The 27363-nt window shown below is 49.7% G+C and overlaps 1 protein-coding gene across 1 annotated transcript in view; it reads right to left on the bottom strand.

Moving 5' to 3' along the window:
* The window catches only part of PUDP (pseudouridine 5'-phosphatase), a 71815-nt gene that overhangs the window by 16698 nt on the left and 27754 nt on the right, over positions 1-27363 (bottom strand). The window contains exons 2-3 of the mRNA XM_060138070.1: positions 21550-21768; positions 3110-3339 (exon numbers count right to left, since the gene is read on the bottom strand). Of these exons, the coding sequence (XP_059994053.1) occupies positions 3110-3339; positions 21550-21768 (449 nt within the window). The remainder of the gene's footprint in view (positions 1-3109; positions 3340-21549; positions 21769-27363) is intronic.

The following is a 27363-nucleotide window of genomic DNA, read 5'->3' as shown; positions in this document are numbered from 1 at the left end:
CACTTGCTGAATGCCAGCTCTGTTAGGCATCTTCTCCTAGTAAAACGGTGACTAACGTGACAACACAAATTCCCCCTTTTATGCTACTTGTGCTTTACTACAGTCCTATTAGTACTACTGTACCAGATTAATTTGGTGACACGCACAGAATCATAAATTCCCGACGGCAACCGTGACTCTCTCTAGGGACTTGATAACTGCATGAAATGCCCTTCAACTCCGAGGCTCGTCACCCCTATGTGCTGGCGCCTGCACTGCGTCAAAGAGGAAGCAGCAGGACACAACCTAAGAGCAATGTCATGCTTCCATGAGCCTCTCTGCAACTGCTTGCTGAATTTGGAAGACAAATGCAAGTACAAAACGGGCGGTGGGCCTCCACAACCAGGAGCCAACCAACACTGTCCTTTCCTCCTACAATAGGCACATCTGAGGAAAACCCAAACACCTTAACTGTGTCTGCCTAGGAAACAGGACAAGACAGGTTTCATTTCTGCAAGACAAATAGCTGCATCAATAAGTGTGGGTGACTAACAAGGGTAACTGGTGGAGAGCACTTCTAGGAGCGAGACTACTCCTCAGATACGCACGTGCTCATTTTCCTTTGATGTGCCCAGAACACTGTCACCGTGGGCAACAGGGATGTCCGAGCTCTGCCTCGGCGCCTCGGCGTCTCACCAAGGGGAACTCCCGCCCGTATAGACTGGAGCCGCACAGCCGTGCCCTCCTCTCCCGCAGCTGCACTGCAACTGGCCTCACGCAAAGCCGGCGTGTGGTCTCCCCATAAACTTGGTTCGCGCACACACTTGAAAACCTGGCAACGCCATGTTTCCATGAATAGGGTGCCCGGCAAAGGAAGGACTGCCTGGAGTAGAAAGAAAGGCAGCACCCTCCTCCCTGAACAGCCAAACAAAGGAGGACACGACGGGTCAGCACCTCATCTTCTCAGCTGTGAAGACGGCTGCAAGCAGGCGCTCCTACTCTGAGCTGCTCCGGAACCAGTCTGCTCAGGGAGGCACCTCACTCTACCTGCACCACACAAAGAAGATGGCCCTTCTAGGAGGAGGGTTTTATCACCTGAAGGGATGGGAGATTCTTTAAGAAGTTCTTAGGGAAGGAGAACGCGTTTGTATGGAATCTGTCGTAGGATGGCAAACACGTGGACACAAAGATGTTCTGATGTAAGAAGCAGAACCACACTGCAGCCAGGACCCGTCCCACCAGCCCTGAGGCCTCATCTTTGACTCTGTGGCTTAGTGGCTGGGCCATCGCAGGCTCCACCCTGGTCATGCAACTGCTGAGTTGAATCCGTCCGCGTACTTTGTATTGCGAGGAACGCACTGCCGCCATCGCTCAATGATATGCAATGATTCTTCTGGCTGTCGCGTAATAAAAAATATATATATTTGGCCCTTGCCCCTGGTTTCCAGTACAGAGCTCCTAAAACCCTTGGCATTTCCTGGGCAATCAGAACATTTTTCATTATTCGTAATAATCTCCTTTCAAGCACATGTCAGCTTATGCTAATGAGCGACAGTCCTGGGCCCCAGATGCCTTCGGGATGGGGGCTGGTGGACAGAAAGACCAGGCAGGATTAGAGCGCTGCAGCTTGCATCCCACCCCAACCCGCAGGCCCGGCGATGCAGTCAACAAAGGCCCATGGTTTAACCAGCAGTGCCAGGTAATGGAGCCTCCGCAGAAAGCCCTAAGGTTCTTGGAGCTTCTGAACACAAGGGGGTGCTGGGAGGGTGGCGTGCCCAGAGAGGGCATGGAAGCGCCCCTGGCACCCAGACCTTAGGCTAAGCAGCTCTTCCACCGGGCTGCTCCTGAGCTGTACTCCTACACTAGACCAGTGAACGCAAGTCGCGTCTTCCGAAGTTCGGTGAGTCATTCTAGTGAATTAGAACAACCGGGAAGGGGGCTGTGTGGGAACCCACGTCTGTGGCCGGATGGGAGAAGCACGAGGGGCCTGGGTACCTCGTCAGAGGCTGGCATCCGCAGCAGGGGCAGTCTCGGGGGCTGAGCCCCCAACCCGGGGGTCGGCGCTGACTCCAGGTCCTTAGCGTCAGAAGTGCGCTGAATCGTGGGACGCCCAGCAGGCGTCTGAGAATCAGAGGAAGCCCGAGGGGTTACACAGTTCGACGGCCCTTACAGGTTCAGTGTAGTCAGTTAGGCCCCGGGCCCAAAAAACACATCACTCAACAACGTTCGCCACTGTCAGCTGCATCGGGAGGCAGGCTTTTGAGTAACCTTCCCTACGCTCGTGGTTAGTGTGGCAAAGGCCGCGTTAGTGACAGGCAGACGGTGAGAAGATCTCTCACGGAAAGGCTCTTCCCTGCACCCGTGCCCCACGAAGCACCGCACCCTCGGATGCAGGGACCAGGCGGGAGCACCGTCACCCCGAGGGACGCCCCGCCTGCTGTGGACACACGTGGGTCACCAGCAGCAGCCGCTCTTGAGAAGCCCCAGGTGTTCTGGAATCTGCCTCTGCAGGTGGCTGAGGCTTCTTCCCCCTCCTCCGTCTCACCAGCCCCCATGAGCCGCGCGGAGACTCAGCAGAAGCGAACAAGCCCCGTCGCGCACTCTCAGCACTCTTCCTGGGCTCAGACACCACCTCCCCAGCTCCAGCACGGACCAGCATAAGGAAGCAGCCCACAGAGGCAGGACAGAGCTCCGCCTGCGGCCCCCTGGCAGGGGAGAAGCCGAGAAGCATTTGGGGGGAGGGGTGGTGAGCGTTGCTGACTTACGTCTGAATTGCTGAACTGCAGGGAACGTGTGTGTCGAAGGCTGCTCGTTACAAATAAGGACACCGTCGCCATGCATCACTGAAGGCCCCCCTTCCCTGCAAAGTGCCCCTCAGGCAGTGCTCTGCGAAGCCTAGGCTTTCTTACATTCGGGCACCCCAGACGATTCTGGCCGGGACTCACTGGCCAGGTGACTTGGGGTGGCTGCACTCCGCCACAAAACGAAGGGATCTCCCCACGCACCTTCCACCCGGCGACCCCACTGCCCTCTCCTTGAGTCCTCGGGAGTGCCGCGCAGCAGCTGTCCACGTGGACACAGAGACCCTGCGCCTGCGCACGGCGTAACCTGCACGCCCGCTGCCGCTTACCTGCTCCACGGGAGCGGCGGGAGAAAACCTGCGGGCGCACGCCAGGAAGATGTCTGGCTCCGGCTTCCCACTCCTCACTTCGGGGTCATCGCCGAGGACGACGTGATGGAACAAGCTGAAGAAGCCCTCGTGTCTGCTGGTCTTCATCTGGAAGGATGCGGTCCCTGAGCTGGTGGCCACGGCACAGGGCACGCCGTGCTTCCGCAGGTGGTGGATCAGCTTCTCCACACCTGGGGGCGGGGGGGGTGGCGTCAGTGATGATGGGGAGCAGAGGTACCGGCCGCAGGCCTCCAGGGACACTGCGCCAGCTCTGCCGCCCTGGCTCTGCTGCCTCTGCCCAGACATCGTGTGAGCTCACACTGTCCTGACAGGGGTCGTCAGCACTGGGGCATCCCCACGCAACACAAACGTCAGAGAGCGATTCAGGGCTCAGCGCTAGCACCTCCCAAAGTAACAGAGGTGACGGTACTGGGATGCTGCTGCTGTGTTCGTCAATCCTATCAGAGCCAACCCAGGGAAGGGCCTCTGCACTGAGTACACAGGGCTTCGTTTTGTGTTGTTTTAAAGCAATGAATACACAAGGACTATGCTTTTGGTGTTTTCTGAGGAAACTCTGTATTGTACAGAAAGCAATTCAGCATTCCTCACACTGCTGGACCCTAAACCAGCCCCCATCAGAGGCTGAAGGGAAAGGTCGCTGCTGAAGCAAAGCTGTAGGACCACCTACCAAGGGGTCAGACAGTGAAAAGGCTCTGCTTAACACAGCTGAACAACAATAACAACAACACACCACGTGAAAGACACGCTTCCGCGTTCCTATCAACGGTGGTGGTTAAGTCCAGGAAACACGTAGGTTAATGTATTATCCTTGGAGCCAATTAAGAGACCGCCAGTTATAAGAAATGTGACAAAAATGACAGTACTTTCCACCTTCAACACACCCGATTACAACAACAGTAATGTCTAAATCCACACAAAGGTTTACCTAAAATAGTATCTTAAATAATCAGATAATCACGGCTGTTTCAGTAAGTACATAAGGCGATGTCCCTAGTTTCTCAATTGCTACAGAAAAGACTGACACGTTTTTCGACACCTGAACCCATTCAGAAAGGCAACAGATACTGTGATCCTTCAGAGAAACAGTCCTATGAGGTGCTCAGAGGAAAATGTGGACCTCAACTCCACGCCAAGACAACTAAATCAGCAAAATCTAGCACTTGGATGGATGTAAAAGTCAGTGTCCGACATCCAATCAAAATTACCATGCTTGCAAAGGAGGAAATACAACCCATAACCAGGAGAAAAAGGCAATCAATAGAAATGAACACAAATATGGAAGAGATGATGGATATCAGCAGATACTGACCTCACATAACAGCTTGGTAAGTATAATTACGCCCAAGTCAGGGACTGTCAGAATGGAAAAACGAACAAAAATAAAAGTGAGACCCAAATACACGCTGTCTGCAAGAAACTTACTTTAAAGATAAATACTCAGATAGGTTAAAACTAAAAGGATTGAAGGACTTCCCGGCGGTCCAGTGGTTAAGATTTCACCTTACAGTGCAGGGGGTTCAGGTTGGATCCCCGGTTGGGGAGCTAAGATCCCACATGCCTCGTGGCCAAAAAACCAAAACAGAAAACAGAAGCAATGTTGTAACAAATTCAATAAAGACTTTAAAAATGGTCCACATTAAAAAAATCTTAACAAAAAAAAGGATTGAAAACTACGTATTATGTCACTACCCATCAAGAGTCAGTGTAGCTGTACTAACAAAAGACAAGTGGGCTTTAGAACAACGAATGACAGTTATCAGGGATAACTAGGGATGTTTTGTAATGACAAATAGGTCAATTCATCAAGAAGATATAGCAATTCTAAATGTGTATGCACCAAATAACAGACCTTCAAAATAGGTAAGGCAAAAACTCAAAGCACAGAAAGGAGAAAGATGTTTCAAATTCCTCTCTCAGTAATTGACAAAACAAGTAGACAGAAGATAAGTATGGTACTGCTGACTTCAAAAACACTATCAAGCAACTTAACCAAATGGACATTTATATAACACTTTACCCAACAACAGCAGAATACATATTATTTTCAAGTGCATATAAAACATTCAACAAGATAGAATACACTATGAGCCAAAGAACAAGTCTCAAAAATTTTTAAGTAACTGAAATCATACAAAGTAATTTCCCTGACCATAGGAGAATTAAAATAGAAATGGTATTTGAAAAATCAAAAACTGGAAAAAAGAAAAGAAGATCTACAATCTAAGATTTTATCTTAAGAAACTAAAGAGAAAAGAAAAAAATAATAACCTCGAAACAGAGAACGTAGAAAACTGATTAAACCAAAACCTAGTCCTTTCAAAAGATCAATTTAATTGGTGGGCTCTTAGCTAGACTGATCAAGGGAAAAAAAAAAATCCAAGTTTATCGCAGTGAAAGAGAGACAGCACTACAGGTCCTTAAAATCATTAAAAAGGATACACAAAATATGACAAGCAACTTCATGTCAGTAAATTTGCTAACTTAGATAAAATGGACCTGTTCTTTGAAAGCTAGAAAGCTCACTCAAGAAGATGCTAATAACCTAACTAGCCCTAGGTCTATTAAAGAAATTGAATCTGTAGTCAAGAACCTTCCCAAATCTAGGACTGGATGGCCTCACTGGTGAATTTAGCAAGCATCTCAGAAAGAAAGAAGAAATAAAGAATCCGCAAGAAATTGGAGGGAACGCTCGCTTCCCAACTCATTTTATGAGGCCAGCACTTTCCTGATACCAAAGCCGGACAAAAGTCACACAAGAAAACTACACACCTGTATGACTTCTGAACACATATGCTTAATTTCACACTGAAAGGAATTTCCAACCAGTGTGAAAGTATTCTACGTGAAGGGTTTCTATGGGGTGTGAATCTATCATGTGAAAACATGAAAAAACCACAGCATTCAAGATTGTTTGCAACAAGCACTGATTAACAGCATGGAGAATTACACTTACCGGTTAAATTTCAGTAAAAAAACCCTTTACTTAACGGATGAATTAAGATGGATGAAAGAATGCCTATAAACAAACAGACATCCAATAATCACCTCTGTCTGGATACGGTGATTAAAGTTGAGTATCAACGTGATTTGAATTTAAAACAAAATATTCAAATTGTATCACACAATAGTAAACCAACATATTAAAAAATAATGGAGCATATTTAAACAGATGCTTTCTCTAAAACCTACTGGAAAAAGAAAACTTTGCTGGAAAAGTTCTCTGGTGCTACTGATTTTAAAAATTTAAATATATTTTATCTCATTTTAGCTTATCCTTCTAACATTTCTAGTTCTGTGAACATTTCATAATGTACCTAATGTAACAGCAGAGTACTATACATAAATAAGTACACACCAATAAGCCTATATTGGAGTGAGTACTCAACATTTTTTTTTTTTTTTTCCGGTACGCGGGCCTCTCAGTGTTGTGGCCTTTCCTGTTGTGGAGCACAGGCTCCGGACGCGCAGGCTCAGCAGCCATGGCTCATGGGCCCAGCCGCTCCACGGCATGCAGGATCTTCCCGGACCGGGGCCCGAACCCGTGTCCCCTGCATCGGCAGGTGGACTCTCAACCACTGTGTGTGGCTCAGTTTTGTCCACTGTCACACAGCAATGATTAATGTTCCCGGTGGTGGAGTTGTGAAGGAATGCCTGTAAAGGGGCCTGCACGTAAAAGCACACACAGGAAGGTAAGGTCCCAACAGATGTTAGCCATGGTCACCACCATTACATCACACTTCAGGTTACAGTCAGTAATGAATCACTCGAACGTCCTGATACACTATTGCCTGACTCCTTCAGAAATTCTGTATCATTCATTCATTCACTCATTTATTTTTTAAGTGAACAAAAAATTTTTGTTTTTAAATCAGGGAAATAATCTTCTAAAAAATTAGGCCTATTCTGTTTGGGTTTGAAAAACACACACACACACACACACACACACACACACACACAAACCTGAAACACTTCTGTATCCTTTAAATACTGTACACCAACTTTTTCTCATTCAGTCACTCTGAGAAGTAAAAGACTGAAAATGTGAAAGGAGTTCTGTCCTGTGGAGAAGCTGGTTCATTAGGTACATAAATGAAATCCACTCAACAGCTTGTAGCCTTGGTGTGCTTAAGTCGGTTTCAGGGCAGGGCAGGAAGACAGACAGCTCTTGCTACAAAGAAGCCACACTCACAGGATTGACCTACAGGGGAAGAAATAAGAAATCAGGAGCATCAGGGATCCTGATAGAAGAATGTTTCCGTTTGACTTCATCCTAGAGACCTAAGATTGGTGAGAAAGGACACAGAGGCTGCCACGAAAATGGATTTGAAAACGGAAAAATGCAGAAAAGATAGCGGACATGAGTTCTTCCAGGCGGTGCCGTGGAATTCAAGCGTTGAGTGGGTATATCCATGAAACCTCTAACTAGCTCAGGCATCATTTGTAACACTTCACCCTGAACCCAGCGAGGGCTCACTCCCGGAGGGAGTGAACAGGACCCAGGGGCAGATGATACCGCATAGCAACAGACACACCGTGTGTTTCAGGAAACACAGAGCGGCTGCTGAGTCTAGACCTCTGCAGGGATGCACAGGAAGGTGAGGGTCATGTCACGATGTCAGCCCGGGGGCTCAGCTGATGCAAGCGCCCAGTCACGTGGCAGGGGAACAGACACCCACACCGTCCTGGCACGGGTGCACTGTGCAGGGCTCTGCTCAGCCTAGACCTCCACACGTGCGTTCCTCAGACAAGGCTCGGCCCCTCCTCACCCCGACTCGCATGTGTAAGGGCGTAGGCAGACCACCTCTCCTAGACGCTGACTGTGCCCCTGCCTGAAAGGTGAGCAGCCCAACACCACAGTGTTACAGGTCACAGGGATGCCACCAAGGGCAGTGGGTCAAACGGTGGCCCCCCAAAGATATGTCCGAGTCCTAAGCCCTGGTGCTTCTGAACGTGAACTTATTTGGGACAAGGGTCTCTGCAGATGTGATGAAGGACCTCCAGAATGAGATCATCACGGATTTACGGTGAGCCCTAAGTCCAATGACTGGTGTCTTAACTCTCTTCCTGCTGTTATAGTAAAACACCACAGGCTGGATGCTTTATAAACAACAGAAATTGATTTCTCACAGTTCTGTGGGCTGGAATTTAGATCAAGGTTCTAGCAGATTCAGTGTCTGCTGAGGGGGCCCTCTTCCTGGTTCACAGACGACTGTGTACGCCCTGTGTCCCCACATGGTGCAAAGGGTGAGGGAGCTCTCTGGGGTCTCTTTCATAAGGGCACTAACCCCATTCATTGTGCTCCACCCTCATGACCTAATCACCTCTCAAAGGGGCCACCTCCTGATACAATCACACTGGGGCGGGGTGGGGGGTGGTGGTTAGGGTTTCATATATTATGAACTTGGGGGTGAGGGGGGATGACAAACGTTCAGGTCATGGCAACTGGTGTCCTTAGAAGAGGAGAGACACAGACACAGAGAAGAAGCCACGTGAAGATGGAGGCAGAGATGGGAGGGAGGCGGCCAAAAGCCCAGGGATGCCTGGAGCCCCCGGAAGCTGGAAGAGGCGGGAAGGATCTTCCCCTGGAGTCTCCGGAAAGAGTGCAGCCTGCCCACACCCTGATCTCAGACTTGTGGCCTCCAGAACTGTGAGAGCATAAACCTCTGTTGTTCTAGGCCACCAAGTTTGCAGTCATTTGTTACGGCAGCCACAGAAACTGTGGCCCCAAGGACCCAAGGTAGCAGCACTGGTGGTGGAAACTAGAAGCTGGGGCCTTGATTCTGAAAAGACTACATAATTCATGACTATAAACATGAACGTGTGCTGGCAATGTTTCAGCAATTGTTAGCAATCAAGGGCAGAGCTCAAGAAAGGAAAAGGACGGACACACACACACACACACACACACACACACACACACGGGAAGAGAAGCCTAGCAGCTGTTCTCGACATCAGTGGGAAGAGGCTCCAGGAACCTCCAGCTGCCACCTCAGACCCAGAGACCAGGTCACTCCGCTGGGATCAACAGCCAGGAGGTGCGAGGGTGCTGGGAGCTACAGGAGCAGGTTCTCAGAGGGGGCATCTTGACACCTCTCCCTCCTTACAGGAGACCTTTAGCAATGTCCGGATTTTAATGTCACTGTGGATTCCTAAGGAGCGCTTTGGAAAGGCATGATCACAGGGCATGAGTTCACATTCCAGGGCAGATAGGGGAGACAAGGTCCTGCTGACTCACCCTGAGGGTCGCCCTTTCCAGGGTGGATTCTAATTAGGATCCTTACCTAAGTATGGGAGGATGGGGGGGACAACCAGACATTCCACCCTCCTTCCCAGGGCAGGATTTGGAGAACAGGCCCATCAAAGGCAATGACAACTCAAGTGAAGGGTCGCCTTCCAAGACGAGCAAGGCCCAGGAGCCTGAAATTTCCATCCGCCCCATAACACACTAAGAGGGACCTGACACGATGCCTTCCCAGTCTACCACTGTATTTAGGGCAGTGGTTCCCCAGCAGAGACAATTTTGACCCCCGCCCCCCGGGGCATCTGGCCAAGTCCAGAGACACTGTTTGGTTGTCGCAACTGGGGGAGGGGGGGCTCCTGGCTCTGGTGGGTGGAGACCAGGGATGCCGGTCATCATAGGCAGTGCCGTATGCAATGTTCTCAGTCAGGGCAGTGTAGGAATGGCCTAGAAGTCCAGGGGTCAGATTCCTCACTCTTCAGTTTACTTCTCCAAATCTGCATCCTCACCTATAAAATATGAGTAAGAGCAATCCTGCCTACTTCACAGAACGAGTATAAAAACTGCAGATGATATAAAGATATAGGAAGCATGTTCAGTTTTCAATTCCTACACAAACAGGAGATGATGGAAAGAAAGGTGGGTGCCTTCTAAGCAATTCGCATCAAAAATGGATTGATTTCCTTCACCTGATGCGTCCAATAGAGACGAAAGCAGCGGAGTGCATTACTGTGGCTATCAAACTAATCTGAAAGTGATCAGCCCAATTTTGTGGGGACCAGGACAGTCAGCTGAGATCATTTTCCACTGTCAACTATTTTTTCCTTGCTGCCATTCTGCAGAAGTTTCAACACTGTGGCCAGAGTTTCTGTGCATGTTGTTTTTTCTGGGCATTATCTCAAATATAAAATTCTTTTTTTTTTAAATTAATTAATTTATTTTGGCTGTGTTGGGTCTTTGTTGCTGTGTGTGGGCTTCCTCTACTTGTGTCGAGCAGGGGGCTACTCTTTGCTGCAGCGCGTGGGCCTCTCATTGTAGTGGCTTCTCTTGTTGCGGACGGAGCATGGGCTCTAGGCGTGCGGGTTTCAGTAGTCGTGGCTCACGGGCTCAGTAGTTGTGGCTTGCAGGCTCTAGAGCGCAGGCTCAGCAGTTGTGGCGCACGGGCTTAGTTGCTTCGCGACATGTGGGATCTTCCTGGACCAGGGCTTAAACCCGTGGCCCCTGCATCGGCAGGCAGCTTCTTAACCACCGTGCCAACAGGGAAGTCCTCAAATATAAAATTCTCGGTGTTATCGCCTATGTCCTCGGGAATGGTCTGGTAAGGAAACAGAAAGTCTTTCCCTGTGTTCCTGTCTAGGCTGCTGCAGACATGCCGAAGGCACCAGCGCCTGGAAGGCTGCAGCAAGCCCCTAGTGAGGGTCCCCTCCTTTCCATGGGTATCTCTCAGAGGAGGACTCTGTGGTGAGGTGCTGGAGCCCCACTCAACATGCCATGACACTGGGACTAAGGTCCCACTGAGTGTGTGCTCAGGGGGGCACGGAAGCAAGGCCCTTCCCCTAGTGGCTGTGTGACTCGGTTTGGGGGAGAGGAGACAGGCACAGCTGTGACATTTACGGAAAAATCCTTTGTACAGCATGCAATTACCACCATTTTCTACCTCGCCTGTCCAGGAACTTTAACAAAATACAACTTCGTAATCCGTGAACAGCTTCTGGTATTTAAAAACAGAAACGAAATTTTTTTTTCTTTTTTTTTTTTTTTTTTTTGCGATAGGCGCGCCTCTCACTGTCGTGGCCTCTCCCGTTGCGGAGCACAGGCTTCGGACGCGCAGGCTCAGCGACCATGGCTCACGGGCCCAGCCGCTCCGTGGCATGTGGGATCTTCCCAGACCGGGGCACGAACCCACGTCCCCTGCATCGGCAGGCGGCCTCTCAACCACTGCGCCACCAGGGAAGCCCGGAATTTTTTTTATTGTGGTAAAATATCATGAAGTTTACCATCTTGTGCATTTTTAAGTGCACAGCCAGTGGCATTCAGGAGCTTCACCTTGTTGTGCAGTGGTCACCACCAGCCATCTGGAGAACTCTCTCACCTCCCCAGACAGAAACTCTGTCCCCAGTGAACACTGCTTCTCCCCCGCCCCGCCCCGGTAACCTTCACACCACCTTCTGTCTCTGTGACTCTGACCACTGCAGCTGACTCCTGTCACTGAAATAACACAGTATTTGTCTCTTCTGTCTGGCTTCTTTCCCTGCGAGCACAATGTCCTTAAGGTTCACCCGTGTTGTAGCCTGTGTCAGAATTTCCTCCCTTCTTAAGGCTGAATAATATTCCACTGTAGGAATATAAGACATATTATTTATCCGGTCATCCATCAGTGAATACTTGGGTAGCTTCAAGTTTTTGGCTATTATGAGTAATTGCTTTCCATTCTTTAAAAAATACAATATTTCTTGAAAAGCAAGCCGCAGCTGAAATATTTTGTCTGTTGTGCACTGCATCCCCGAAATAATGCTGGGAGCAGATCTTCCAAGATTGAAAATAAATAGACTAGTATACAGCTGACCACTGAACAAGAGGGGTTTGAACTGCGCGGGTCCACGTACAGGTGGACGTGTTTCAACAGTAAACACTACAGCGCTACACGGGCCGTGGTGGGTTGACTCGGCAGGTGAGGAGGAAGTGCAGACACGGAGGGCCGACTATAAATTACAGGTGTTGTCCAAGGTTCAAGTGTACCCATACTGTCTGTGCACACACTGCGTCCCCACTGTTGGGTGGGTCGTCTATGGGGAAGCTGTGGGATGCGGGGCAAGCCAGGCGGCCCCCTGGAACCTGGCCGTGTTCACTGGGACGACAGGTCACTCCTCACCCCACACAGGTGCCACCCACCCCCTGAGTCCGCACCTGTGCAGTCAGCACCTGCTCCTCAGACACCCAGAGCCTGTCCAAGCGGTTGGAAACCACTCTCCTCAGCTGCCAACGCCCGTGACTAAACCATCATGGCCATCTATCTACCCATTTTCTCTCCACTGAATTGAGAGGTCTTTCAGTAAGGACTTCTTTTATCCATGATCTCTTCCTCCCAAGTATTTAAAAATCCACAGGGGAACCCCCACACATTTAAAAACAAACTGCAGCTCGTTCATTTGAGAAAAACCTTTATACCCACAGTTAAGTAATAGCTAGAATTGCAGGAAGACAAGACATATATCTTGTGGCTTAGTCTAGGATGTCTCTGTTATAATTTAGTGACAATTCAGGCACCTGGCAGTCTTTGAACGCCAGAACATTTAAACCAGGAAAAAGGAGTAACGTCCATGTACATCATCAAATAAGTCAGTACTCTACAGGACAGGGGGAATCAGAATTGTAAAGGTCTGTTACTGGCATTACTGACCAGCAAATGATTTTGAAGGAGCGTGGCATCGTGATTGTGGTTTGTTACCACGTCCATGCTCAATATTCTCCTTTCACTGCTGTTGTGATTGATTTCATGATGAGAAAAGCTAGGCGTAACCTGAGACTCACACCTTCTCTCTGTATGTGCTGTCTGCTGGATTCTTTTTATGTTTGCAATTCCACAGCTTCGGTGCCTAAGTAATAATGACTCTTGAAACTTCAGTTCCAGTGCTGGTTTGTCAGGTGAACGTTGGTTTTTGCCAGGTCCACGTCGCGCTGTCACCTCGCGTGGGGCTGCGGTCCACTGAGACCTTCCGACTCCGCCTTAGGTCAAGCCCCCCTCCCAGCTAACCGTCCCCCGCTGCCGTCATCGCGTGCCGTGAGCCCAGAGGACCCCCACGCCGCACAGGCTTCCCTCTGGCACAGCGTCTCTTCCAAACTCCCACTGGGTCTACAAGCAGCAGGCAGCTTAGCTCAAGGCTAAAGACCTAGTCGAGCCGAAGTCCTTGCCTATTGCTCAAGCACATCAGTAAAAGGCTCAGCTTCGAGCCGCCTCTACCTCGCCTGCTCTCTGCAGTTTCCCCAAAGTTCAAGCCCCCGTCCCCAGCACAAAGCTGCCACCGCCCCGAGAACATTCTGCTTTATTTTCCTCCACTCCCCTTCCACCACTCTTTTCTGAATTTCTCTTTTTGATGTAAAACTATGTTACTGTAGATTTCCACTTAAATGGATATGCATGTATCCTAAGCTGATTATACACACCTTTCTTTAATGTGCCCATGAGCAGCCACCCAGCCCCAGATGCCCTTCAGGACTGAGTAAAGGAAGAGGAAAATTACAGGATGACCCTAAGGAAATGAGTGCCTTCTTGCCAGGACGGTGGACCGTGTGTTCAGAGAGTGGGGCGGCAGGAGCCGATAATGTCTGCTAATAGTCATGGGGGACTAAGGGCATAAGACACACGAAGAATAAAGTAGAAGAGAGAAGCAAAAGGCGGGGGGTGCGGGGGTGGAGACACATAATTACCCAGGCCAAAGCAGGCTGGCAATGAAGCAACGGGCTTGGGTAGAAGTGGGACTGGGGCCCACACCACGGAGAGCGGTGTCCACTTCGCGGCCAGGCTGTGGTCATCAGGGGCGCTCCGAGAGAAGAGCACAGGTACCTGCTGTGCCCCGGCAAGGCCCACCCTCCTGCCCAGGGAGTCCCCACGTGTGCCGCTCTCCAGCTTATGTCGGGGGGGGCGCACTCCACGGTGGACACGGCCGAGTTCCTGGTTTCCCGAGGTGACCTGGTCTGCAGAGCACAGGGAGGCTCCGATGATGGGAGAGCGGGGACCGGCCGTGCCCAAGCCGCAGAGGCCTGGGCACCACAGCCTCGGCTGCCCAGGGGGCCGGGGATCAGCGTGCACTTCCGCTCTTCTGCTGGGTGACCTCCAGAGCAGGAGGGGAGAGAAAAACCCGAGGGAGCGCGGTGTGGCGGGGGGCTGGCACCTCCGAGGGGCCCGTGGGACGGGCAGCGCGTGGGCCATCGCTCCTGGGCTCGGCCTTGTCCCCCTCCTGTCCACTGGCCCAGATGCCACGCCCTGGGCTCTTCCGTGGGAAATCCCCCCATCCCAGCCCATGAAAACGAGCAGGAAAAGTAGAGAGCCAGGCCAACAGGAGAACCTTCCGGGGGGTTTCACACCAGAAGAGGCACCAACTTTATGACTGGCCTTCTACACCAGTTACTCTCGCTGAATTATGCCAAAATACATCATTTCATCCATCTCAAAGAATCCATGACTGAAGAAATGTGCTTCAAAACACAACGGAGGTACCAGCATCCTTCATGGGGACCCTGTTTAAAAGGTTTCCTTACGTCCCATGGCAAAAGTTTTGCTTACATTAGGCCACATACATTTCAATACTTCTCATCAAAAAGTTGTGCCACGATTCAGAAGATGTCTCTTCCCAGAAAATAATTAGAACTTTCTCTGACCTTCACCCTATATTTCATCAGTAAGGCATGTGGTAAATGCCTACAGAACATACTGGTCAAAAGTATCTCCCTCCTAGATCATTCATGACCCACTTCAAGGAGAGGCATCCACAGCATTCCGTCATTAGGCTGCTGACAGGAAGGTAACCAAGTCACTTGTGCCTGGCCTTCAAGCCCCACGGGCCAGCCCTACCCTCCAAGTGGCTGGATCCAGGCAAGGACACACCCACGTCACTATCAGGGGCTAATTGCCTGGTGCCTGGCCCAAGGAGGGCACACCTGCATCATAATCAGGGCCTGCTTCCCCTGGTGCCCGGCCCAGGCAGACATGCCTGCATCATAATCAGGGCCTGCTTCCCCTGGCAACCCGCCCAGGCAGACATGCCTGCATCATACTCAGGGCCTGCTTCCCCTGGCAACCCGCCAGGCAGACATGCCTGCATCATAATCAGGGCCTGCTTCCCCTGGCAAACCGCCCAGGCAGACATGCCTGCATCATACTCAGGGCCTGCTTCCCCTGGCAACCCGCCAGGCAGACATGCCTGCATCATAATCAGGGCCTGCTTCCCCTGGCAACCCACCCAGGCAGACATGCCTGCATCATACTCAGGGCCTGCTTCCCCTGGCAACCCGCCAGGCAGACATGCCTGCATCATAATCAGGGCCTGCTGCCCCTGGCAACCCGCCAGGCAGACATGCCTGCATCATACTCAGGGCCTGCTTCCCCTGGCAAACCGCCCAGGCAGACATGCCTGCATCATACTCAGGGCCTGCTTCCCCTGGCAACCCGCCAGGCCTTCCTTGCTAAGGACCTGCTGGGGCCACAGCTCTCACCCTGAACTGAGAGTTTCTTTCTCAAAATGAAGGATACTGAATTCATAATAGACCGTCCCTACAGACAGACTTCTTTTCTAATGAGCTCAAGATGCCTTCCACAACCTAAAATGCCCCACCAGAAAATACCTTCAGAAAGAAAAGAAATGAAAGTCAAGGGTTATGCTATCATCCACAGCTGCGTGATGGTAACAAAGCGGTAAGTGAACAAGATGAAAACCTAGACCTAGAAAGAGGGCAGTGGTGACTTTTTCTAGTTATAGTCACCACACCCTGGTCTCCCCAGGAGGTCACCTTTCCGGTGGAATTCAGGTTTGGCTCAGATAAAAGAGGGGATGGGAGGAATGCAGTAGGGGTGGAAACTAGGGGGCAAAGCACGTCTTTTTGGGTAGAAAACTTGATCTCTGTCCTTACTGTTTTTGTGACTAACATGTTACAGAACAGAAGCTCTAAGGAAAGGTGCTTCCTTAGGTTTCCACACGGCCCTTCCTTCGGCTCCACAGCCCATCCTGCCTTTTCCTCCTGTTCTTCTTCCCCTTTGGGGTGCGTATAATTACCAAATACTGCTTGTCATCCTAACCCACTCAGAACGTCCAGTGGCACCTTCTGACCTCCGTCCCTGGTCTAACCCAGCACCCCAGCACGATTTTACATGTCTCCTGTCTGGTGCGTTCTTGGGCTTTTCTTTATACTCTTGTCATCTTCTCATGCTTAGCTCACCTCCCAGTTACGTGTGTGCGAACGACCTCATGTTTTCAAGGAGACACTTTAGAACCACTGGTAAGTCCTCACTCTCAGCTGTGAGGCTAGTAAAAGTTTAAGTATACACAAAAATTCTTAGGCTAAAAAGCCAGATTCATGACCTTGATCAATCAGTAAATAAAGAGGTCCTCTACCCCTCTTGTCTAGAAGAGGTGAAGGAGTAGCACAGAAAGAAGAGTCATCACAGTGAATGGGGTTAGTGAGTTCTGTAGGACTAAACTGTCTTTGAAGAACCAGCTCCTACCTCACTTCTACGGTGGAGGTGTCTGGATTCAGTTCTCTTCTGTTGCTACCTACGATTAGCACCCTACTTAACTCATACCTAGTCACTGGGAGAGACAAATGAGGACACTACAATGACTGGATCACCAAGCAGATTCCATAATATAGACTTGTTGGCAATCCAGCCAAACAGCCAGACTAGCTGAATGAGCCATAATATTTTCTTGGAATTGTAGTATAACATATCTCAAGTAAATCTGAGAATATAGGACAAAAATTCTAGAAGGAAAACCACCTGAAAGGCTTGGGTGGATGAGGAAGAAAAACGGTATTTACATTTCTAAAACATCACAGGCGCTTTGTATGTTAAACCATGAAAGAGACTCCAGGTCAAATATGAACTGTCTAGACAAATCCTTAGCTGGGTTAACCAAGAAAAAAAAAAAAAAAACAGGACTGATAACTACAATCAGAAATGAAAGATGGGACATTAAAACCAATGCCACAAAAATAAAAAGGATTAAAGGAGAATAATATGAAAAATTGTACGCAAACACTGGATAACCTAGAAGAAATAGATAAAGATATACAACCTATCAAGATCAAAGCAAAAAGAAAGAGAAAGTCTGTTCAAACCTCTAACTATTAAGGAGATTAATTCAGTAATGAGAAACCCCCCAACAAAGAAAAGAGGACCAAATGGATTCACTGGAGAATTCTACCAAATTTTAAAGAATTAATACCAATACTCCTCAAACTCTTCTCCACAACTAAAGAAGACGATATACTCCCAAGCTCATTCTATGAGGCCAGCATTACCTTAGTACCAAAGCCAAACAAAGAAACTATAAGAAATTGATACAAATATACTCAGCAAAATACTAGCAAACTTATTTAAATAGCACATTAAAAGGATTATACGTGATGACCAAGGGGGAACACAAGGATGGTTCAACATACGAAAATCAATGTGACGTACCATATTAACAAAATGAAGGACAAAAAACCACATGGTCATCTCAACTGATGCAGAGAGAGCATTTGACAAAACTCAGCACCCTTTCATGATATAAACACTTAAACTAAGAATAAAAGAAAACTACCTCAACATAATAAAGGCCATATATGAAAAGCCCACAGCAACATCATTACTCGATGTGAAAAGGCTGAAAGCTTTTCCCCTGGGATCAGGAACATGAAAAACATGCTTTCTTTTGTCACTTTTATTCAACACAGCACTGCAAGTCCTAGCCAGAGGAAATCAGGCAAGAAATAAAAGGCATCCACGTTGGAAAGGAAGAAGTGAAGTTATCTGTTCACACATGACATGCTCTTATACGTAGAAAAGATTCCACACACATACACAAAACTGTTAGAACTAATAAACAAATTCAGCAACATTGCAGGATACAAAAATCAACATGCAAAAATCAGTTGCATTTCTATACACTAACAATGAACAGCCTGAAAAGAAAATTTTAATGCTTCCATTTACAATAGCATCAAAGAGAAATAAAAGTTAACCAAGAAGGTGAAAGACTTGTACACTGAAACAACAAAACACTGCTGGAAGAAACAAATAAATACGACACAAATAAAGAAGACACACATAAATGGAAAGACATCCCATGTTCATGGACTGGAAGATTTGATACTGTTATAATGTCCATACTTCCCAAAGCGATCTACAGATTCAGAGCCATCCATATCAAAACTCCAAAAGCAATTTTTGTAGAAATACAGAAATCCATCCTAACATTTATATGGACTCTCAATGGAACCTGAAGCGCCATAACAATCTTGGAAAACAAGAACAAAGTTGGACAATCTCACACTACCTGATTTCACAACACATTACAAAGGTACAGTAATCAGGGCTTCCCTGGTGGCGCAGTGGTTGAGAGTCCACCTGCCGATGCAGGGGACACGGGTTCGTGCCCCGGTCCGGGAAGATCCCACATGCCGCGGAGCGGCTGGGCCCGTGAGCCATGGCCGCCGAGCCTGCGCGTCCGGAGCCTGTGCTCCGCAACGGGAGAGGCCACAACAGTGAGAGGCCCGCGTACCGCAAAAAAAAAAAAAAGGTACAGTAATCAAAACAGTGTGGTGCTAGCACAAACACAGACATATAGACCAATGGGATAGAATAGAGAGCCCAGAAAGAACTCCTCACACATATGGCCAAATGAGCTTCAACAAGACTACCAAGACCACTCAAAAATGGGGAAAGGACGGTCTCTTCAACAAACTTGTGTTGGGGAAAGTGGATATCCACGTGCAAGGAAAAAAGCTGAACTCTTACTTTATAGCATACACAAAAATTAACTCAAAATGGATTAAAAACCTAAAGGTAAGAGCTAAAACTATAAAATTACTGAAAGAAAACATGGGGAAAAAGCATTATGACACAGGATTTTTTTTTTTTTTTGCAGTATGCAGGCCTCTCACTGTTGTGGCCTCTCCCGTAGCGGAGCACAGGCTCCGGACGCGCATGCTCAGTGACCATGGCTCATGGGCCCAGCCGCTCCGCAGCATGTGGGATCCTCCCGGACCGGGGCACGAACGTGCGTCCCCTGGATCGGGAGGCAGACTCTCAACCACTGCACCACCAGGGAAGCCCGACACAGGATTTTTTTAGTATCTTCGATATGACACTAAAGGCACAGGCAAGAGCAGAAACAGCCAAATGGGAGTACATCAACCTTAAAAAGTTCTGTGTATCAAAGGACACAGTCAACAGAGTGAAAAGGCAACCTATGAAATGGGAGAAAATATTTGCAAATCATGTATCTGATAAGTGGTTTACATCCAGAATTTATGAAGAATTCCTAGAACTCAACAAGAAAAAAACAAATAACTCTATTAAAAAATGGGCAAAGGGGGCTTCCCTGGTGGCGCAGTTGGTTGGGAGTCCGCCTGCCGATGCAGGGGACGCGGGTTTGTGCCCCGGTCCGGGAGGATCCCACAGGCCGCGGAGCAGCTGGGCCCGTGAGCCATGGCCACTGAGCCTGCACGTCCGGAGCCTGTGCTCCACAACGGGAGAGGCCACAACAGTGAGAGGCTCACGTGCCACAAAAAAAAAAAAAAAAAAAAAAAATGGGCAAAGGACTTGAATAGACATTTCTCCAAAGAAGACATGCAAACGGCTAACAACATATGGAACAATGCTCCGCGTCATTAATCATTAAAGAAAGGCAAAATCAAGAGAGAATCACTACACACACAATAGGACAGCTACTATCAAAAAGCCAAAAATGACAAGTGTTGGTGAAAATGTGGAGAAACTGGAACCCTTGTGGGCCGTTGGAGGAAGAATAAAATGGTACAGCCAGTATAGAAGACAGTCATGGTGGAGCTTCAAAAGACTAAAAACAGAATTACCTTATAATCCAATAATCGCACTTCTGCGACAATACCCAAAAGAAATGAAAGCAAGGTCTTGAAGAAATATTTGTATATACATGCTCACAGCAGTGGTTTTCACAACAGCCAAGAGGTGGAAGCAACAGAGTTATCTATAGACAGATGAAGAGATAAACAAAATGTGGTCCGTACAGTGGAATATGATTCAGTCTTCAAAGGGAGAAAATCACATGCTACAACATGGATGAACCTTGAGGACATTATGCTAAATTTAAAAAGCTAGTCACAAAAGGACAAATACTGTATGAGGCACCTAGAGCAGTTCAAATTCACGGAGACAGAAAGAAGAAGGGTGGGCGCCGGGGGCCGGAGAGGGGGAGGAATGGGAGTTAGGGTTTAATGGGGACAGAGTTTCAGCTTTGCAATGTAAAAAGTTTGAGAGATGGAGTGGTGATGGTTACACAACAACTTCAACATTCTTAACACTACCGAACTGTACACTAAACATGGATAAGATGGTAAATTTTAAGCTGTTTCTTGTGACATACGGATGTGTTTCCATCACTAAAGTTTGTCAGGATTACTGGGTGTGCAAACAGCCCAGAGGCAGCTGATGAAGGGAGTGTGAATCGCGGTGCTTGTACCCGTGAGTGAGGAGTGTGTGTGTGTGTAATCCAAGAACAGTCCACATGGTTTCTGTGTGACACAGGCAGCGGTATTAGCAGGGCCCTTTGACAGAAAATTCTCTGGTTCCCGGGAATACGCAATCTGCCCCTCTGGATATGTGTACAAATATAGATAACAACACGTTTCAAAAATGATGATGACTCATATGAATACAATTTTGAATCCAAAATTACTGCTATAACTGTAAACTTTTTCTCCCTTAGCACCAGGAATTCTAAAGACAGAGTTTTCACCTTTTCTCCTAGAAAAATCTTAAAATAATACTTCATTTTTAAGCATTTTTTGTCCCTGTAATCTAGAACATTCTTGACCTTCTCACTTGTAGTAAGAACCAGCAGGCAATTCCGTTGTGATCAACCTTCAGTTAACATGCCCCAAGGGAGAAAAATCATCTTCCCTTTCAAAGGAAAACAAGTAAAGAGAGCGATAAAGGCCATACAAACAGACATGTCAGAACAGAATTATGCCTTTAACTTAAAAAAAAAAAATTAAACTTCTTTGCGGAGATTTAGGTGCTTGCTTATCACCAACATGTTAAAGTTTGCATAGCTGCTGAAACCTTAGTCGGTGTTATCTGATTGTGAAAAGAAAAAGCCTTCTGTCAGGAATGTAATCTTTACATAATACCCATGCAAACACAATGCAAATGTTTTTGGACCTCAGGAGTCAGTGAAAGGAACGCATATTCTTTTAAGAAGCCTTTAAAAAGACAAGATTGAATCGCAGCACACAACAGCATCCACCAAACTCTCTCTCGAGCCCCTCTGAGTCTCACAAGGAAGAGAATTTTCCAAGAAGTTATCAAGACCAAAGGACAACACTAGCATGCCCCGCATGAGTCTGTGAGAGTCACTACTAAGGCGAGAGACACGATGGCGAGCATGGCAGAGGGCGGCACCTGGCATGAGCGCGGCGGTGGGGAACACCTCCTTCAGCTTCGCCTGGCTGGCTTCCACCAGCTCCTCCTTGGACGTCGGGAGCTGCAGGGTGTCTACGATGATCTGGGCCGCCTCCAACGCCGTCTTACCCATAACAAGGGACTTCACATCCCAGCTGTATTTCTTCCCATAGCGACCGCAGACTGCCTCAAACACCACTGAGTACAGCCGTTCAGTATCTGCAGACACAGTGAGACGAAGACACAGAGGCTTTTAGGGTGCACGCGGTGGTAATGCCAAGTCTACATCAGAGAAGCACGTGTGTTCACAGTGCAGGTCAAGTTCAGGGTAGAAAGCTCTCTCGGGGAGACCTATGGACATGAGGGAGACGTTCTCAGGCCATGGGGACCAGACGATGCCCTGGGCAGCCTGCTCTCTGCTGCTCGGGAACGTTACAGGCTGGCCCGGAAAGGAAGTCTCTAGTACGGTGAAACTGCCTTGTCTACGCGCATGCACGCATCTGGGCCTGAGCACACGCTTGACGCCCTGAGCTGGTCCTCCCAAGCGTGCACCATGACGGCAGCCCTCTGCTGTTAGGGATGTGCCCCGAGGAACTACTCCCACCCGGCAGGAGCGCCTGGCTGCGGGCGGAGCAGTGAAGTGCCTACGCGAGGACAGAAACTTGTGCGCACCTCTGAGTAGGAACACACAACTCCTGTGTTTCTCGTTTCCTCTCACGGGACCAGATCCCTCACGGCACTTGTGTCATCAGGCATGGGGGGCGGGGGGCTTCGCCCACCAAGCCTTCCTGCAACAGCAGCGGCATTTCCTGCAACGTACCTGGATGCTGACGCTCTGTGGTGAAGGGATCATTCCCAGGAGGCCGCCACCCACCCCGTGGCTGCTTCTCCCGGCAGCTGACCTGCCCTTCCCCTCCCCACCCGCTAAATGTGTCGTGCTAGGGCCTCCCTGTAGGCTGCTTCCCCGGACAAGCCCTGGACCCTCAGCCCCACGGTGGCATGCTTCAGCCTTGACGATGACCAGCAACAGAAAGAGCTTTTCTTTCTCCTCTGCTTTTCAAGGCAAAATCATCTACAGCTGCGTATCAAGTAGGCTCAGCGCTTTAACTCTTTGGGTCCTCACCGTTCTACCACGGGCTGGATTCTGGGGGGACGGTATAAGACACACAACAAAAAGATCTGATATCCACCCTCAGACATACTCGCCAGACCGTGCTTGGGCATGACCCCTGGGCTGGGTAATACATTCCAGCTTTTGTTTCCTTTTCTTTTTTTGGTACAAAAGAAGGTGGGACTTGAGGAAAAGTCTTCCCGGGATCCTTGGTAGAAGCAGCCAGCGTCTGCATAATAACCTGAGTGGTTCTAGTTTTTCTAGAACCACGCTGCACTTAATCTCCCTGAAGAAGTCCCAGCAAAGAGGGAAGGGCTGGTGCACCCTCCGCTGGACGCTGAGGAGGGCTGCCTGTCACACACGCTCTTTTACATCCTTCTCGCCTGTGAGCGGACACAGAGGGAGGGCTCTCGGGGTCGGGGGCGGGGGGGGGATGGATGCACTGGCAGGGAGGCTGTACGTTTTACCTTCTACACGTGAGCACTTTTCTTCTAGCGGTTGAGAGAGAGAGAAAGACTGACAAAAAGACATCGCCGGCACCCAGAGAGTGAGAAACCACTGATGGGTTTGCGAAGGCTAGGGAGTGCCAGGAAAAGCAGCAGAGGCCGGGTGGGGACTTAACATGAGGGACTCGTGCTGAAGCAAGTGGGCGGGGAAGGAGAAAGGAGCATGAAAAAAGACTAATTCTGAAGACAGAAAACAGCTGTATTCTTTAAAAACGCTTCAAGCAGCGTTTATTTAAAGCCGAAGCTTTTAACTTAAAAGGCACAGAACGGTGGGATTATAAATCTGTAGGAGACTGTGCCGACAGCCACTTTTCTTCACAATTTAGATAAAATCACCCCAAACCCTCGGTGGAATAAGCGAGGATCTGAATGCATCGCCAAGCTCCTCAGACCCGGCAATGAGTACGCCAGCTGACGACAGCGTACGATCAATGAAAGGGACAGCGTTTTGAAAGGAAAAGGTTCTCCAGAAGCTAAACTAAAATGAAGCCGCATAAAGTAGCTGTGCTCTGCGCCGTGCTTCTGGGTTATTTTTCACAGGAAACTCACGTGGTTTTCCACAGGCTACGTGCACACAAGCTGCTCCCTTACTCAGGTGTGTTAGGAACATACTGCAGGTACACGAGAACCTCAGCCCTGGGCGGTGGGGGGGATAGGATCCAGGCAGCAGTCCCAGCAGGTACAGATGAAGGGATCAGGCAGGCAGTGACACGAGGGCATCGGATTGGGCGGGGGGCAGTGAGGGAGGTGAGCGGACAGACTCAGCCCAGAGGTTGGTATTTTCATCCGAGCTGCGGGCTGGGTCCCCAGGTGGGAAAACAGAAGGCACTGACGTTTAGGGTCACTGAACTGTTACTATAAAAGGCATCACCACACCTGGAAGGCCTCTCTGTTTCGTCTGAGGCTGAGCTTCTGTCGTTGTACTATGCTTAGCAACAGCTTTTATCATCGAGAACGTATTTAAATGCTGGCTGAGTCCATCCCAGACTCTGAGGACGGTATCCGTTTGTGTTTCAGCTTATGAAGACGGAAGGGGTGAGCGTATTTCCCCACTTCTCTCTTGCACGAAGCTGCACCTAATCCAGTTCTAAAGGCATGATCTGCATTATTTAATAGCAAAACCCCTCAATCAACCCGAGAGTAAGAAGCATGTAGGGTAAGAGCTGGTTTGGTTTCTCTGCCCACCCCATCTCCATTTCTGTACCACACGGACACAAAGCAAGGGCGTCCTGATCCGAGAGGAGCAGCGAATCCCCAGCCTGGCCACGCTCTGGCTGGACGTCCCAGGAGGAGCTGCTTCGCCTCGGTGACCTGCGGCTGCTGCCGGGGGCACCGTGGGGAGCAGCGGCCGCCTGCAGGCCCAGGTGTGCCGGAGGACTCTGGGCTGGGAGCCGGCCCCGCGCTCGGAAGCCCGGCTGGCCTGGGTTGGAGGCCCTGCCCCGCAGCTGGCCAGCCGCTGGGAACTCAGGACATGTGCTCGGCACTCCACTGGGCCTTAGCTTACCCGTCTGCACCCTGGGGGGGGTCTTCCCACGGGCACACACCTGCTAGGCGCCTGCGTCAGTTGAGCGGGTAACCGGCGCGCAGCTGTGAGCACGGCGCCCGGCCCTGCCTCCCCGCCTCTAGGGCCGTCTGGGGCACTCGTGCCCTGCAGCGGCTCCGCGGAAGGCGGTCAGGGAGCATCTGTGAGCTCAGAGGAGACGACGAGCTCTGCTTTCCCTGCCTGCACACCACAGCTCCCAAAACGGCAAGGGCTGCTGCATCTGACAAGTCACAGGGCCTCGTTCCGGGTGCTTTACTTTAAAAGGAAGTGGTAACCATTTGGGATTCCCTCCCACAGTGTTACACATTCCCTAGCTTCACAAATACTTGTTAACTGACCGCCCGGCCTAGGACAGGCACACTGACGCCGTGTCCCCAGCCCCATGATCCATAAACTTCCGGAAACGGAAAAGTTCTCATTTAGCAGCAAAAACAGAGTCATTTTTAATGTTTAATATTTGGACACATAGCGTGAACCTTCTTGCACTTCCCTGTACAAACACCAACAGGCTTTGGATTACGGATGCTGCCCCAGGCCACCGCCGCCGCCCCCCCACAGAGCGTACATATCATGGAATCAATGCATTCCACTTTAAAATAATAATTTAAAAATCGAAATACAATTGGCTCCTCCGGTTTTGGAAACGGACTGTGGACCCACATTGATTACCGCTCTCCAGTCAACTTACACCTTCCATATCTTGTACACCTTGAACAAAGTGAGATAATGCTTCTCAGAACTTAATATATCTTGAGAATAGTCTTACTTTCCAATTACTAAAAAAAAAAAAAGGAGGGCGAAGGTGACCTAAAGACACTGTTTTGTGCTACAGATAGTTCCTTAACGATACAAGATACCTTTCCACGTGGAAAGGCAGAAGGGCCCATCTCGGGCTAAAATCAAATTGTCACAGTCTGGCAAACAGGGAGTTGTCGAAGGGGAAGCAGACTGATGTAGCCGGCTCCATGCTTCCTCTCACCCAGAAATGGAGCAGTCTTCTTCAGTGTGGTGAAAGCTACATAGTTTACATGTGAAACGGCTTTAACGATAAAAAGGCAGCGCACGGTACATTCTGATCAAAGTGGTGGTGCCACTCTTCTAAGCCACCATGGTAGTACACAGTAGGTAATCAATCACTGAATACACTCCTTGAAAACATGCACTTCTTTTGTTCACCTACCACTCGTTTCCCTAATCCACTGGTCCTCAAAGTGTGGTCCCTGGACCAGGAGCGTCAGGAATGCAAATGCTCGGGCCTCAGCCCAGACCTACTGAGGAGAAACTGGGTGAGGCCCAGCGCTGTGACCCCAGATCTGCTGTGTGTTTTATCAACCCCACCCCCACCAGCAGGAAACCAGGGTGTGCATGCCTAACACAGGGGAGAATCACTGACCTGACCTGTTTTTACCAAAGCCCTGTGCTCTGCAGTCAGCGATTTTAAAACCAGATCAAGTTTAACCAAGAAAAGCTTGATTTTAACGATTACACGCATAGATCTATTAGCAGAAATTAAAGTAAAAATAATCTATTTACACTTTCCTCTGTATTGCATCCCATGCATACTTAAACTTTTTTTTTCTTTTGAAGCAACATGTAGCTTGCAGTAAACTACAGACAACCTGATGGAACATACTATACTGAAAGGATTAGTGAACTGGTTCATCTCTCTCCCAAGTGGAAATCGAGAAGAAGAAGGATGTCTAGCCCTGGGACCACAGAACAGGAAGCAACAGCTGTTGCCGGGGCCCTCGGTTTGAGAACTACTGAGACCGACACACTTGCTCTCTGCGCCTTCTAGCAGGGGATCCTTGATTTCCTCCAGTGATGAAGGACCTCACTGGAAAATAAGCGTCCGTTCCCAAAAACGGACTCTTCGGTCAAGCGGCACAGCCATCCTACGGCCTAGGCTCTAGATGACGAGAGCCTGCAGACATGGCTGGTGCTTCTCAGGAAGACGGGAGACGAGCCATCCGACCCGGCGGGCTCTGCTGTCAGGGGCTGCCCAGGGCTTTTCTTGACTTCTCAGGGCTCCCCAGCTTGCTTAGTAATTTCTAGCACACTCATGGCGAAAAGTGTTTCTGCAACAGCTGTCTGCTGCTGTTCTCCATGCTCCCAGCACACGGCACGAAGCCCAGAGCCTCTATCGGCGCCACGCTTGGCTCCGAGTTGCCTCTGCCGTACCCCTGCCAGGCCAGCTGGCCAGGGCGTCTACCAGCCTCACTGGCCGCTGTGACGAGCAAGGCCAAGGCGGAAGAAGGTACCTGCTAAAAGTGCCGGTCACCCCAGGTGCGGCGGAAGGGCACCGGTGGATCTGGAGGAAGGCAGACGAAGGTGTGGATGTACCAGGTTCTGAGAGGGTCTGGCAGGGGCACAGCCTGAGGCAGGAGGCCCTACAGGACAAAAGGCCCTTCCGGGAGCCAAGAAGGACCCGCCGGTGGTGAGCGCTAGCGGAGGCGCCTACGCCTAGCTCTCCGCGGGAGGACTCGGCCAGCGCTTGGCTGAGCAGCGGCAGAAAGGCCGGCAGGGTAGTGGACAGCCCTCCCGGGAAGGGGGCCGGCAGGGTAGTGGACAGCCCTCCCGGGAAGGGGGCCGGCAGGGTAGTGGACAGCCCTCCCGGGAAGGGGGCCGGCAGGGTGGTGGACAGCCCTCCCGGG

Source organism: Lagenorhynchus albirostris, chromosome X (genome assembly GCF_949774975.1).
Source record: "Lagenorhynchus albirostris chromosome X, mLagAlb1.1, whole genome shotgun sequence".
Lineage (NCBI taxonomy): Eukaryota > Metazoa > Chordata > Mammalia > Artiodactyla > Delphinidae > Lagenorhynchus > Lagenorhynchus albirostris.
Note: the sequence above shows the minus strand (reverse complement) of the source record. Positions and strands in the feature narration are given on the sequence as shown.